Raw genomic sequence first — 16,054 nt, 5'->3', positions numbered from 1 at the left:
TTTTGTTATTGGGTCCAATGTTTTACATAATGACTTACATATCACTATTGTCTGGATTACAAGCTTCTGTCTAACAATGCTAGTTTGGATGTTCATTTGTTTAAGCTGTTGTCTGAGTATGCTTATCATGATATACAAGCTTTTTTCTGATCATGAAGATATACAAGTAGATGTCTGACCCTGCTGGCCTAACTGATCTGCTCCATCTCTTCCTGTCATCGCTGGCTAGCCTCATTAAATATTGATGGTCAAAACAGGCTCATGCAAATTCTCTATAAGCTGATAGACTCTGTTAAAGCTATGCAAAACACCAATCATTATACAATGTTGGCATTTTACATTTCATTTAGCTGATGAAAATATATCATGTTTCTGAATACGGTTTTATTGAATGGCTCATGGATTGTGTCAGGCTGTTTATATTGAGTTTCTCCGATAAGTTTGGTCTGTCATCCATCGTAGAGCTGTTTGTGATATAAAAGTCCCACATATAGGTTGAAATATCATAGCAGTAAGATTTAATATGTCTGTTTGTTTATAGGGAAATTTACACATGGCGTAACTTACTGATGGTTGTACTAACTGTGTGTTTACATCAGTATCTCAGCTGGTAGAGTGTTGGTTAGTGTTAACTTATGTGATGATCTCAGGTGTGTGGTTCAAAGGTCCCTACCCATTGTGATTTGTATTTTTCTGGAGGTTTAGAAATGGACTGATACCTACTGTTGTGTCAATTTACCCTAATTACTTTGCATGACATGCAATGGGTCTCCCATATGTTGTTCATTGAGAAGCCACTAGCTACTACAAGGACACTCCAACTTCAAAATGACCCTGGTTGTTCTCAGAGCAATAAACCTAAAAAACAAACAAAGATACGCATACTTAACAGGTATTTGTAGATAGAAACCATCACTGGAAATTTTAAACCTGCATAAATATCAACACTTGCATGTTTTAACTGTCATGTGTGTGATAATTCTTGAATACATATAGGTGAATGTGTTGACTAATTGAAAATCATTGGCTTTCCTTATGAAAGGATGCCAGTCTTTCATGTAATTTCTTCCTAGCATTTTGACTCATATTTTTGCATCTGGATAGACCTGCATAAAGAGAGCTTGATGTTCCAAAACCCTTGTAACTATAACCTCTTAACACCTGAGTTTGCAAAGTTGTACCCAGAAGAAATGGAAGACCAGTTTCCTTTGATAGACTTACAAGCCAATGCTTTTGTTTAATCAGGGGTATAAAGTCAATCTTCTCTCTACTTGGTCATTTTTGCTGCTCAAAGAAATATTGTGAGGATCTGATGATATTTTAATCATGGTTATAAGCCACTAATCAATATCATCTCTCCATACTAAATAGTCGTTAGACCCACGATAATTGGAAACATTTGTCATAAATATCGGTAATGTCTCCGTAAATCACGCCTTATTTTACAAGTTGACATCGCATTACCTTCTCACTTATATCTTTTTCACAAAAATGAAGATAAGATGTATTCCGAGTTTGAAAATAGAAACAACAGACAGAAATGGTTTGTGATAACTCTGAAGCTTAGCTAGATATTAATGCGTATATATAGAGGAGGAAGTATTAAACCATCACTGGATGCCTCGCAAGAAATTTGACATGTGATTTACAAAACTACTAAACTTCAGTCATATTTTACTCCACATCTGATGAAATCCTCTTGTTATTGTTTTCTGTATAAAAGTAGTTCCCTTTTTAATCACTTTTAATAGGTTTGTAATGATCAACAAGCATTGTCGTAGTTAATAAATGTTGGTTTCTCAAGCTCTAAACATAACACATTATCTTACACTTCATTATCCAAAACTCTACTGCAATAAAATAGCAAAATTTTTATCACTCAGTGTGTAGAATATCATATCATGTTTCTGTGTGTTCTAATGGAATTGAGCTAACTCAATTTGTCAAATACAATATCATTATTTAGTGCATGTAGTCGGAATTGAGCTAACTCAATTTGTCAAATACAATATCATTATTTAGTGCGTGTAGTCGGAATTTAGTTAACTCAATTTGTCAAATACAGTATCATTATTTAGTGTTTGTAGTTGGAATTGAGCTAACTCAATTTGTCATATACAATATCATTATCAATGTATGTAGATGGAATTGAGTTTACTCATTGTGTAGAATACAGTATCAATGTGTGTTGTCAGAATTGAGTTTACTCATTGTGTAGAATACAGTATCATTATCAATGTGTGTTGTCAGAATTGAGTTTACTCATTGTGTAGAATACAGTATCAATGTGTGTTGTCAGAATTGAGTTTACTCATTGTGTAGAATACAGTATCAATGTGTGTTGTCAGAATTGAGTTTACTCATTGTGTAGAATACAGTATCATTATCAATGTTTGTTGTCAGAATTGAGTTTACTCATTGTGTAGAATACAGTATCAATGTGTGTTATCACAATTGAGTTTACTCATTGTGTAGAATACTGTATCATTATCAATGTGTGTTGTCAGAATTGAGTTTACTCATTGTGTAGAATACAGTATCAATGTGTGTTGTCAGAATTGAGTTTACTCATTGTGTAGAATACAGTATCAATGTGTGTTGTCAGAATTGAGTTAACTCATTGTGTAGAATACAGTATCAATGTGTGTTGTCAGAATTGAGTTTACGCATTGTGTAGAATGCAGTATCAATGTGTGTTATCATAATTGAGTTTACTCATTGTGTAGAATACAGTATCATTATCAATGTGTGTTGTCAGAATTGAGTTTACTCATTGTGTAGAATACAGTATCAATGTGTGTTGTCAGAATTGAGTTTACTCATTGTGTAGAATACAGTATCAATGTGTGTTGTCAGAATTGAGTTTACTCATTGTGTAGAATACTGTATCATTATCAATGTTTGTTGTCAGAATTGAGTTTACTCATTGTGTAGAATACAGTATCAATGTGTGTTATCACAATTGAGTTTACTCATTGTGTAGAATACTGTATCATTATCAATGTGTGTTGTCAGAATTGAGTTTACTCATTGTGTAGAATACAGTATCAATGTGTGTTGTCAGAATTGAGTTTACTCATTGTGTAGAATACAGTATCAATGTGTGTTGTCAGAATTGAGTTGACATAAAGATACATTTAGATGACTCAGTGTGTGATGATGAATTGCACTCACTCTTTGAATGGAAATAGAATTAGTTTTCTTGATATGTGTAGAAGGATTCAGTTGATTGAATGCATGAATGTGAATTTAGTTGACTTGATGCTTTAAGTTGGATTTAGTTACCTCAATGTATTAGGTTAGTGACCATGAGGGAGTTTATAGAAATAGAAAGCGCTAGTATCACAATATATTAGACATCATGTGACCACCTAGGTTAGAGTTAACTGAACCAGACACTGGACTTTCATTAGAATACACAGTAGTATCTTTAATGAAGACATATTGTTTCTTCTTATAGATACTGAATAGCTCCAGTACATCACAACTATGATGACTGGACAGCTTTTGTGTGGAACATGTCATCTATTTTTAAAGCTGAAAGTGTGATCTGATCCCTGTCTGCTTCTGATGATAGAAGAGATATGTTCCACCTCTGGTGATGGATGTTCTGTCTTGCTCAATAAAACACATTTCCATTTCTTTTATCCTCAGGGTAGAAAAAACCTCATAATCATATTTGAATTTCTGTGTTTGTATACTAGTTGTTCACCTTCATGTTTTTCAAAATCATATTTTCAGGAGCTGGTCATCTGAATATTGTTTTTATGATTAACAACACCCTAATATTTTATACTTTGTAGGCAAGAAGTCCAACAGAACTCAGCTTCAGTTTGGATGGCAGCAAGGCCCAGAGGGAGCTCATCTCTCAACTTGAGGCCAAAAACAGGTAGGGCTTGGATGAATATTGCTGGAAAGGAGGGGCAGAAATGAAAGTGTCAAGTGGATGAGAGGGAGAGAGGTATGATCAAACATTTAAATCAGTGACAGTATGGGCAGTGGATGTGATGGGAGAGGTAGTGATAAAGAAAAGGGGCTGTACATGAAAATGGACAGAACAGCAGGATAAGGACAGAATACCTACTTCAGGAGCAAAGCCGAAACACAATGTTCAGAGAAGATAAACTTTAGAGGTTGTTTACAGGCAATATTTGAAGGAGGTTAAAATAGCTTAAAGGAAAGAGGTCGTGAAATAGAAGTAGGGTAGAGGGGAAGAAGGCATTTAGGATCAGTAGAGAAAAACACTGGTCAAACACAGGTCAGGAGGCAGTTAATTAGGATCTGTAGGGAAAACACTGGTCAAACACAAGACAGGAGGCAGATAATTAGGATCTGTAGGGAAAACACTGGTCAAACACAAGACAGGAGGCAGATAATTAGGATCTGTAGGGAAAACACTGGTCAAACACAGGCCAGGGGACAGATAATTAGGATCTGTAGACAAAACACTGGTCAAACACAGGTCAGGAGGCAGATAATTAGGATCTGTAGGGAAAACACTGGTCAAACACAAGACAGGAGGCAGATAATTAGGATCTGTAGGGAAAACACTGGTCAAACACAGGTCAGGAGGCAGTTAATTAGGATCTGTAGGGAAAACACTGGTCAAACACAAGACAGGAGGCAGATAATTAGGATCTGTAGAGAAAACACTGGTCAAACACAAGACAGGAGGCAGATAATTAGGATCTGTAGGGAAAACACTGGTCAAACACAAGACAGGAGGCAGATAATTAGGATCTGTAGGGAAAACACTGGTCAAACACAAGACAGGAGGCAGATAATTAGGATCTGTAGAGAAAACACTGGTCAAACACAAGACAGGAGGCAGTTAATTAGGATCTGTAGGGAAAACACTGGTCAAACACAAGACAGGAGGCAGATAATTAGGATCTGTAGAGAAAACACTGGTCAAACACAAGACAGGAGGCAGATAATTAGGATCTGTAGGGAAAACACTGGTCAAACACAAGACAGGAGGCAGATAATTAGGATCTGTAGAGAAAACACTGGTCAAACACAAGACAGGAGGCAGTTAATTAGGATCTGTAGGGAAAACACTGGTCAAACACAAGACAGGAGGCAGATAATTAGGATCTGTAGAGAAAACACTGGTCAAACACAAGACAGGAGGCAGTTAATTAGGATCTGTAGGGAAAACACTGGTCAAACACAAGACAGGAGGCAGATAATTAGGATCTGTAGGGAAAACACTGGTCAAACACATGACTGGAGGCAGATAATTAGGATCTGTAGAGAAAACACTGGTCAAACACATGACTGGAGGCAGATAATTAGGATCTGTAGGGAAAACACTGGTCAAACACATGACTGGAGGCAGATAATTAGGATCTGTAGGGAAAACACTGGTCAAACACATGACTGGAGGCAGATAATTAGGATCTGTATGGAAAACACTGGTCAAACACAGGTCAGGAGGCAGATAATTAGGATCTGTAGACAAAACACTGGTCAAACACATGACTGGAGGCAGATAATTAGAATCTGTATGGAAAACACTGGTCAAACACAGGTCAGGAGGCAGATAATTAGGATCTGTAGGGAAAACACTGGTCAAACACAAAACAGGAGGCAGATAATTAGGATCTGTAGGGAAAACACTGGTCAAACACAAGACAGGAGGCAGATAATTAGGATCTGTAGGGAAAACACTGGTCAAACACAAGACAGGAGGCAGATAATTAGGATCTGTAGAGAAAACACTGGTCAAACACAAAACAGGAGGCAGATAATTAGGATCTGTAGACAAAACACTGGTCAAACACAAGACAGGAGGCAGATAGTTAGGATCTGTAGGGAAAACACTGGTCAAACACAAGACAGGAGGCAGATAATTAGGATCAATTGGGAAAAGAGGGTTAAATCAGACGAGAAGTATAATTACAAAGACAGGATTACTCTGGTAGTCTTAATTTACATAATGATGAGTATCATCTCTTATAATCTGAAGATTTTGGTCAGGAAAGACAAAAACAAAACCCTTATCCTAAAATTTAACATTGTTCATGTTTGTTACCTGTCTTCAGTAATACTCATCTTCAGCAGTTACGGAATCTTTATCAGTACACCCATTAAGGTGATTTATTTTCTTAATCTTGGTTAATGTTCTCTGCGACTTCATGTGTCCTAAAAATTCCTTCAGAAAATAAGAAGAAAATGGTAATGACACAGTAATTACTCAGTTTACTCAGTTTCTCATTGAACTTTAACCTTCTATTTTATTCTGGCCAATTATTTACAGTATTGATCTTTCTTGGACTTAAACAAGGCTTGTAATACTCAGGTTGTAAACAACTGTGGTGTTTTCAATCAGAGGCAGAAGAACAAGAACATTTGTGTTGTCAACCTGGAGACAAGGGAGTCACTTTCATCACAGGTGAACTTTAGATTACAAACTGGGGAGGTCACTTTGGTGTGTAGGATATATACTAATTTAGAGGAAGTCACTTTGGTTTACAGGATAGCTGCTGGTTTAGAGGATGCCACTTTAATGTACAGGTTAGATATTGGTTAAGAGGAGGTCACTTTGGTTTACAGGTTAACTACTGGTTTAGAGGACCCCACTTTAATGTACAGGTTAATTACTGGTTTAGAGGAGGTCACTTTGGTTTACAGGTTAACTACTAGTTTAGAGGAGGTCACTTTGGTTTACAGATTAACAACTGGTTTAGAGGAGGTCACTTTGGTTTACAGGTTAACTACTGATTTAGAGAAGGTCACTTTGGTTTACAGGTTAACAACTGCTTTTAGAGGAGGTCACTTTGGATTACAGGTTAACTACTAGTTTAGAGGAGGTCACTTTGGTTTACAGGTTAACAACTGGTTTAGAGGAGGTCACTTTGGATTACAGGTTAACGACTAGGTTAGAGGAGGTCATTTTGGTTTACAGGTTAACAACTGGTTTAGAGGAGGTCACTTTGGATTACAGGTTAACTACTGGTTTAGAGGAGGACACTTTGGTTTACAGGTTAACAACTGGTTTAGAGGAGGTCACTTTGGATTACAGGTTAACTACCAGGTTAGAGGAGGTCACTTTGGTTTACAGGTTAACAACTGGTTTAGAGGAGGTCACTTTGGTTTACAGGTTAACAACTGATTTAGAGGAGGTCACTTTGGTTTACAGATTAACAACTGGTTTAGAGGAGGTCACTTTGGTTTACAGGTTAACTACTGATTTAGAGAAGGTCACTTTGGTTTACAGGTTAACAACTGCTTTTAGAGGAGGTCACTTTGGATTACAGGTTAACTACTGGGTTAGAGGAGGTCACTTTGGATTACAGGTTAACTACTAGTTTAGAGGAGGTCACTTTGGTTTACAGGTTAACTACTAGTTTAGAGGAGGTCACTTTGGTTTACAGGTTAACAACTGGTTTAGAGGAGGTCACTTTGGATTACAGGTTAACGACTAGGTTAGAGGAGGTCATTTTGGTTTACAGGTTAACAACTGGTTTAGAGGAGGTCACTTTGGATTACAGGTTAACTACTGGGTTAGAGGAGGTCACTTTGGATTACAGGTTAACGACTAGGTTAGAGGAGGTCACTTCGGTTTACAGGTTAACAACTGGTTTAGAGGAGGTCACTTTGGATTACAGGTTAACTACTGGGTTAGAGGAGGTCACTTCGGTTTACAGGTTAACAACTGGTTTAGAGGAGGTCACTTTGGATTACAGGTTAACTACCAGGTTAGAGGAGGTCACTTTGGTTTACAGGTTAACAACTGGTTTAGAGGAGGTCACTTTGGTTTACAGGTTAACAACTGATTTAGAGGAGGTCACATTGGTTTACAGGTTAACAACTGGTTGACTATTGGTAACTTTGGTTTACAGGTTAACAACTGGTTGACTACTGGTAACTTTGGTATATACTGTTAAGAACTGGTGAACAAGCATATATCTCTGATTATCGGATGGCAGATATTGTCTCTCAGTGCTGACTGGTGAAATGATATAATTCCTTGTAGGACAATCTGGTGAAATGAGTCGTGTTACGTTATGTGTTTTCTTTACCTGCTTCAGGGAAATTATGCGAGAAATCCAGAGACTGAGACTAGAACAAGAAGCCCATGCCAAAAGTACCGCTGATGCTCAATATAATCCTACCCTACTGGCTGAGCTTCGTTTACTACGCCAACGCAAAGATGAACTAGAAAATCGCATGCAGGCCCTCCAGGAAAGTCGAAAGGAGCTGATGCTTCAACTAGAAGGTCTCATGAAGTTACTCAAGGTAGGTACAACTGTACATGTCATATGAAGGAATATATTTATCATGTACTTTATGTACAGAAAGAATTCTAAAATTATTTAAAAATAGAAATTACAACTAAGAAAAAGTTATTAAGCACAAAACATTTATTACAATACAATGGCAAAAAACAGATGAACTGAAACACATGATATTTCATTCAAGCTAAATACAATTATCATTGGCTTTTGTTTTAGAACCACCCTACCTCACCCAGATCCACACCCAATGAGAGCCCTCGATCACAGACAGGCAGTCTCCCACCTGCCTCCTACTCCGGTCGGGTGAGTGCCCCCACCACCCCTGCCATGGAGTCGTCCATGCTGTCTGGGGTAGGTGGGGATGTAAGGCAGGCCTTCAGTCAGCCCACAACTGTCACAAGTGTACGACATCTCAGGAATGACCTTCTTGTAGCTGCAGACTCCGTCACTAGCGCCATGTCCTCCCTCGTCAAGGAGCTCAACTCAGGTAGGTCACCTTAATAATCAAATAAGTTCATGTTATGACTGTAGGACATCTTTTTGCTGTATTTTAGATCTTTGGTTTAGAGGTTAAATATCTAGTTTAAAAACAACAAATTAAATTTGAGGTTACATGTTTCGGTAAACATGAAAAGTGTAAGAAGACTTGATGGAACCTATTTACTCCTGCATGAATCTTAGTGTCCAAAGAAGGATGGTATAGGATTGGACTATAAAACATCTCATTTATAGTTATAGATAATGAAGGAGGAAGAGGATTGACAGAGATTTGTAGTTAGCAGAATTTAGGAAGCCTCCACCTATCCTTATCAGAATTGACTTAAATTTCCTGTATGGATATGTGAATTGACTTAAATTTCCTGTATGTGTGAATTGACTTAAATTTCCTAAATAGATATGTGAATTGACTTCAATTTCCTGTATAGATATGTGAATTGACTTAAATTTCCTGTATGGATATGTGAATTGACTTAAATTTCTTGTATGAATATGTGAACTGACTTAAAATTTCCTGTATGGATATGTGAATTGACTTAAATTTCCTGTGTGTGTGAACTGACTTAAATTTCCTGTATAGATATGTGAACTGACTTAAATTTCCTGTATAGATATGTGAATTGACTTAAATTTCCTGTATAGATATGTGAACTGACTTAAATTTCCTGTATAGATATGTGAATTGACCCACATTTCCTGTATAGATATGGATATGTGAATTGACTTAAATTTCCTGTATAGATATGTGAATTGACTTAAATTTCCTGTATAGATATGTGAACTGACTTAAATTTCCTGTATAGATATGTAAATGGACTTAAATTTCCTGTGTGTGTGAACTGACTTAAATTTCCTGTATGGGTATGTGAATTGACTTAAATTTCCTGTATGGATATGTGAATTGACTTAAATTTCCTGTATAGATATGTGAATGGACTCAAATTTACTGTATAGATATGTGAATTGACTCAAATTTCCTGTATAGATATGTGAATTGACTTAAATTTCCTGTATGGATATGTGAACTGACTCAAATTTCCTGTATAGATATGTGAATTGACTTAAATTTCCTGTATGGATATGTGAATTGACTTAAGTTTCCTGTATGGATATGTGAATTGACTTAAATTTCCTGTATGGATATGTGAATTGACTCAAATTTCCTGTATAGATATGTGAATTGACTCAAATTTTCTGTATAGATATGTGAATTGACTTAAATTTCCTGTATGGATATGTGAATTGACTTAAGTTTCCTGTATGGATATGTGAATTGACTTAAATTTCCTGTATGGATATGTGAAATGACTTAAATTTCCTGTATGGATATGTGAATTGACTTAAATTTCCTGTATGGATATGTGAACTTAAATTTCTTGTATGGATATGTGAATTGACTTAAATTTCCTGTATGGATATGTGAATTGACTTAAGTTTCCTGTATGGATATGTGAACTGACTTAAATTTCTTGTATGGATATGTGAATTGACTTAAATTTCCTGTATGGATATGTGAATTGACTTAAGTTTCCTGTATGGATATGTGAATTGATTTAAATTTCCTGTATGGATATGTGAAATGACTTAAATTTCCTGTATGGATATGTGAATTGACTTAAATTTCCTGTATGGATATGTGAACTGACTTAAATTTCTTGTATGGATATGTGAACTGACTTAAATTTCCTGTATAGATATGTGAACTGACTCAAATTCCTGTAAAGTAATGGATTAAATTTCCTGCAATGTTATGATATTGACTCAAATATCTTGTGTAGTCTGAAGCATTGACTCAAACTCCCTGTCCAGAGATGAGAAACGACTCATACTGAATTCACTCTAACATTCTGTGTTTGTTTTGGTCTTGGAATTAAAAAATTATTATATAGAACTCCATGTATTTTAATGAAAATTGGTTCAAAATTCCTCATGCAGTCATAAAAGTCCACTCATTGAATGGTAGTAAAAGTTGTCAAACACTTCCTGGAAAACTGTGTGAAAAAAAAAAAACTCTTTTCATGATGAAAATGGACACCAACTTCCTGTTTGGTGATGAAAGTTGACACAGACGTCCTGTATGATGAGAAAGTTTGCCAGTCAACCTCCGGTATGATGATGAAAATTTGCACAGAATTTCTGTACGTTGATGGAATTTTGATCATATGATCATGGAAATGTATCAGTTTGTATGGATAAGATATGTTTGTTACAATATTTTCTCCTGATTTACACAAAAGGTTTACCATCCATGTCTGTCTAGGGCAAATAAAATCTGATCAGACAGATAATGTAAAAAGTTGCCATTAATTTCAGAGTCAGCTAACACTTCCCTGGAGGAGAATTGGTCGTCAGGTAACATAAACAAGAGAATCGTTTGTTCCTCCAACGCATGGTGTGATTGGCAAAGTTTACGACTTGTCAGCAATAAAACAAAGCAATCAGTGGTGTCTATTGAGTCAACTCGTACATGTTGGGCATAGAGGTAGACACAATTGTTATAAGCCTATACCGTTAATCATGGGTCTGTCTGGGCAGTCACTCGGAATAGAAACAGATAATTGGGGGAATGTATAGTGTGATTTTATACTGGAGATTCACAGACAAGATGAGAGGATGGGTTCACATTAAAATTACAATTGCATGAAGAAAATAGAGCTTCCCAATTGGTAGTCTAGGTGCATAGAAAGGTTTGCTGTGTACATGTTCGGTATTACCTGTTTGTTGATGAATACCCTGCATATCAGCCGAGTATTGATGATAAAGGTTGAAAATATTAGAGCTCAAAATCAAATCACACTTACTTAACACCAAATGATTAGACACTAAATTAGGAAATAAATAGCGAAGTTTTCTTGCTGATCCATGTACTATGATAAAAGTTATTCTAATTATAAAATTTGCCTGTTTCATGAAATGTTTAGTGCAAATGTATTTGGTAACAAGTTATACCACTGTAGTGTGAAAGTCAACATAAGAATTTTCTACTGCTGCAAGCAAAGACAGCTGACTATTGTCCTGCATTTTTCATCCTGAAGTAGATGGAATTACTAATGTTGTTGACAGATGTCTGTCTGAGCTTTGGTTAGTTGTCATAATACATGTTGTATTCCTTCCCTATCTTTGATACAAACTGCTTGTAAGGCTGCAACTCCAAGAAAATTACCAACCTCTTACTCTTGAGAGCTGTGTATTATACCTCTAAAGGGAAAGTAAAACTGTGGGCTGTGTATTATACCTCTAAAGAGAAAGTTATACTGATGACTGTTTATCATATTCCTGATAAGAAAGTAATATTTATCGGTATCTTTTTACCTTTATAGAGGAAGTGATAATTAACTTTTGTGTATCTAAAGGGAAAGTAAAACTGTGGGCTGTGTATTATACCTCTAAAGGGAAAGTAAAACTGTGGACTGTGTATTATATCTCTAAAGGGAAAGTAAAACTGTGGGCTGTGTATTATACATTTTTATCTCCAAAGGGAAACTAATACTTGATGTTGATATACCGTAGAAAGGAAGATCAGTATATGTGCTTTAGATGTAAACAGAAGGGGATTTCTTTATAATGTACAATAAAACCTTTTCTATACAGTTTTCAATCTGTGACCAGCATATTGACAGTTTGTTAGTGAAATAGGAATTGATCACTTTGATAAAAACTGATATCATGTAATGATATAAAAGTCTTATAACATGTAAAGTGATAATACAACTTTTCCAGTGATACAACTTTCATAGTTTTAAGCAATCAGAAGAGTGCTTTTTAGTCAATGCATTGAAATTCAACAGTTTTCTTGTTCAAATGCAAATGAAGTGAAGGTTGAATATATTTGTTTCCCTTCAAAGCTTTTCTGTGTACATTTCAGACTTCCACTTTGATACATTGTATTCAAAACTGTTTTGAAAGCGATTCATAGCAGATAATAGCAGAAAATGGTAGAATATCATGCCAAACCCTTTTAGCAGCCAGTTCAAAATAGCATTGTTTTGTCAAGCATAACATCAAACTATCCAACATCAAAGAGCATAATGATATTTCTTTTAACTTCATCCAATACCAGTTTATTTTACATTTCAATAGGTTCCTTCTATGTTGTTTCCTTTAAAAATGTTGTGAAAAGAAAAGATAACAGTTTCCAATTAAATATCATAAACATATATAAATAAATATATTTTATGACAGCTATATTTGTCATTTGTGTAAAGCAGGAGTGCATTCAAGAAAAATGCACAAGTGAAAAATCGAGATGTTCTGTCATACTTTGCAGTATATATATGATATCAAAAATGAGAAACCATTAAATATATCCTTCGTATGTCAGTATCTTCTTAACCGTTAACTACTTAGACCTATAGTTATAAAGTGATGATATATAGTATGAAATTAATATAGGTCTCCTGTACCTAGAAAACATCACAAAGTTGAAGTTGAGAGTGTTTAGGGTGCTTTGCCCAGCAGAATTAGAATTGTGTTGTGTGTGGTTTAGCTGTTGATGCACTCAGCCTTAGAATGATTGATGATCTCATCTAATGATGGCCATCGTTATATTGATGGTAAAGTAGAGAGAGTGATCTCAATGTCCCAAGAAGAGCTGGGGAAATTACCATATCACTGTCCCATATACTTGTCGCCCAAGTAAAATCATGGTCTCAAACATTATTATCACAGGAGAATCAATTTTTGTTATATACTTTTGCTTGCAGAGGAAAAATCTTCATATCTAATTGTTGTCACAGGAGAATCAAATTTTTTGTCTATATGCTTTTGTCTCAAGAGGAAAAATCATGGTCCTCAGAGCGCTTGTTATGGATGAACAGATCTTAGTTCTGTATGTCAAGTAATTGGGGAACCTATGTGTTCATGTTACTGATAAACTATCTAATTTTCATGTTTATACTAACACAAAATGTCTTGGATTCTGCAAGGTTGTCTCCCTGTCTTCTATGGAATTGTCTCCCTTTATGTTGTTGTTCCAAACTGTTTCCATGGCAATTTATATATTATTATTTAATCAGTTTACTGGATGGTTGTGGAAAAAATTAATTTAATTTTGAGCAAATTTCAAGTTTCAAATTGTTTAGGTAGATTAATTGAGAAGTTATTAATTTACTATTAAGATAAATAAACTGCTAATTCAAATTAAAACTTAAATTGTTTTCTTTTTGTAAGTTATGCTTATATCAGGAGTGTTCAGTACGGATTGTGATTTTACTTTGTTTAAAGTAAATTACTGTATATTTGTCAAACATACCATAGAAAGATGACATGACAGGTGAGGATTGTACTGATCATGTTTACAATAGATGGGATATCATTCATATATGTTTTACACATTCTAATCTATTACAGATACAAGTATAAGTGATGATGAAGACGATGGACAGATCAGTGAAGCAGAAGGTGAGATGAAGATGAGATGGCACAGAGTCTAATGATGTACCAAATGACCTAGCTTATATTTTGTCCACAGTAACTTCATTTATACTTGATAGGTTAATACCAGACATTTTAAAGATCTGAATATTTTCAGATAATGGAAAGTGTTTCACAGTTATTCAAGAAACGTAGAAAACGCCTCTTGATCATTGACATATCGACATACAGTTAATGTACCATGTGTACAGCCTATATCACAACCCCTGAATTTGATTGGAAGGCATATTAATGTCAATACAATGCATATTCATTACATCTCATCGAGAATCAATGTTAGCAAATTATCTATTTCATTTTGGAAAAGAATTTGCAAAGGTCACTTATAAGATTACCTCATTTGAATTTGTGTCTAACGGCTCCAAGTTCGAGATCTCCATTATTATTTATAGACAAATACTGAACATTGAATCCTATATGCATTAGAATGGAAATATTGATATCTTACAGTCATTTTCTTGTCTATGAAGAAGTGTATAGCATTGAAGGTTTACAGTACATTATTTGAGACAGAGTTGTCTTTCATTGTTGACAGCCAACTTGGTGGTGGCTGATAGCTATGTGATGCGAACCCAAGAGGAGCTTGATAACTGGCAACAAGAAGTGCTGCGAAGGCTGGACCAGGAGCAGGACTTCATTTCACAGCTTCGCGCTCGCAGGGCCAAGAGTGCCAACAGCAGTCGCAACCAAAGTGACACAGAAAATGACAAGTAAGTTTAAATCATTGCCCATCAAATGATGCGAAAGCCTGTTAACACAGAAAATGGCAGACAATTTACTATGAAATACACAATGAAAGTGTCTTTACAGAGAACACAACCTGATATATATATCTGAAGTCTTTCAACAATAATATATGACTAGTCTTTCCTGACATGATACCCCTATGTCATATATATCATACAAAACCTGATTGTCAGTGTGACATCACAGATAAAAGATGTCACCCTATTGTTTTTGTAGTGGATAAAAAACCATTGCATTCAGCTTTATTTTCCTTATGGTGTAGATGTCATCTCTTCAGATGTAACATACACAAACCCTGCTTAATCACTTGCTATGGATCTTTCAATGTAACTCTAGCTCACGTTTGTTTAATTCTGACTTGAATTTTATTTAGAAAATTGTAGAAAGAATGGTTTTACCAGGAATGTGTATACCCACACTAAGTGTTTATGTTTGTACAGTTACATTCCAGAGAATTCGTTCCTAAACAGGACAGATGATGGAAGTGCCTTAGGTACTGATGACGCAGAGTCATACATCCGCACTGACGATGAAAGTTGCATCCGAACAGATGACGAGGATGCTGAGCTCTATGACAACCATCCAAAGGTACAAACTAAAAGCTGATATCAGTAGCAGGAATTTTACATTAGTATAAATAACTACACATATCCCCTTATAATTTTCTCATTGAGCTTGATGAGTGCAACAAAAAATTTGATGAGTACCAAGCTTTCAAATAGTAATCATTTTATAAATGATTTGAGAACTAAAAATATTTTTACTTTTGTTATAGGAGTTACCTGGTCGAATGACTTCTAGTACTTACACAACAGATGAGGAGAGTTATCTCCAGTCTGATGCAGATTCTTACATCCGCACTGATGATGAGGATGGAGGCAACACTGACTGGGAAGAGTCTATGAAACGCTGGGTCAATCGCTGAAGTCATCCAAGTGACCAAGCACAGGGAATGGAGCAATATAAACAGAACAGCTTACACTGTATCATAGGGAGTGAAGCAACTACATAGAAAAGCTTACTCTAAATTACAGGAAGTGAAGCCACCAAACAGAAATTATTTCTTCTTGTGATGGAGGAACAGGGCTGAATCTCATGCAGGATTTTTCATTGTTGCTGGTTAACATTGGTAG

General features: G+C 35.6%; 1 protein-coding gene across 1 annotated transcript in view; it reads left to right on the top strand.

Moving 5' to 3' along the window:
- Positions 1-15,846, top strand: part of LOC132565097 (dystrobrevin beta-like) — an 81,999-nt gene extending 66,153 nt beyond the window's left edge. Inside the window, exons 13-19 of the mRNA XM_060229703.1 lie at positions 3,804-3,889; positions 8,037-8,244; positions 8,460-8,730; positions 14,091-14,141; positions 14,710-14,884; positions 15,362-15,509; positions 15,697-15,846. Coding sequence (XP_060085686.1) covers positions 3,804-3,889; positions 8,037-8,244; positions 8,460-8,730; positions 14,091-14,141; positions 14,710-14,884; positions 15,362-15,509; positions 15,697-15,846 — 1,089 coding nt within the window. The remainder of the gene's footprint in view (positions 1-3,803; positions 3,890-8,036; positions 8,245-8,459; positions 8,731-14,090; positions 14,142-14,709; positions 14,885-15,361; positions 15,510-15,696) is intronic.
- Positions 15,847-16,054: the final 208 nt, after the last annotated feature.

Source organism: Ylistrum balloti, unplaced genomic scaffold, assembly GCF_031769215.1.
Source record: "Ylistrum balloti isolate Yb309-2 unplaced genomic scaffold, AGI_CSIRO_Ybal_v1 Utg369690, whole genome shotgun sequence".
NCBI lineage: Eukaryota > Metazoa > Mollusca > Bivalvia > Pectinida > Pectinidae > Ylistrum > Ylistrum balloti.
Note: the sequence above shows the minus strand (reverse complement) of the source record. Positions and strands in the feature narration are given on the sequence as shown.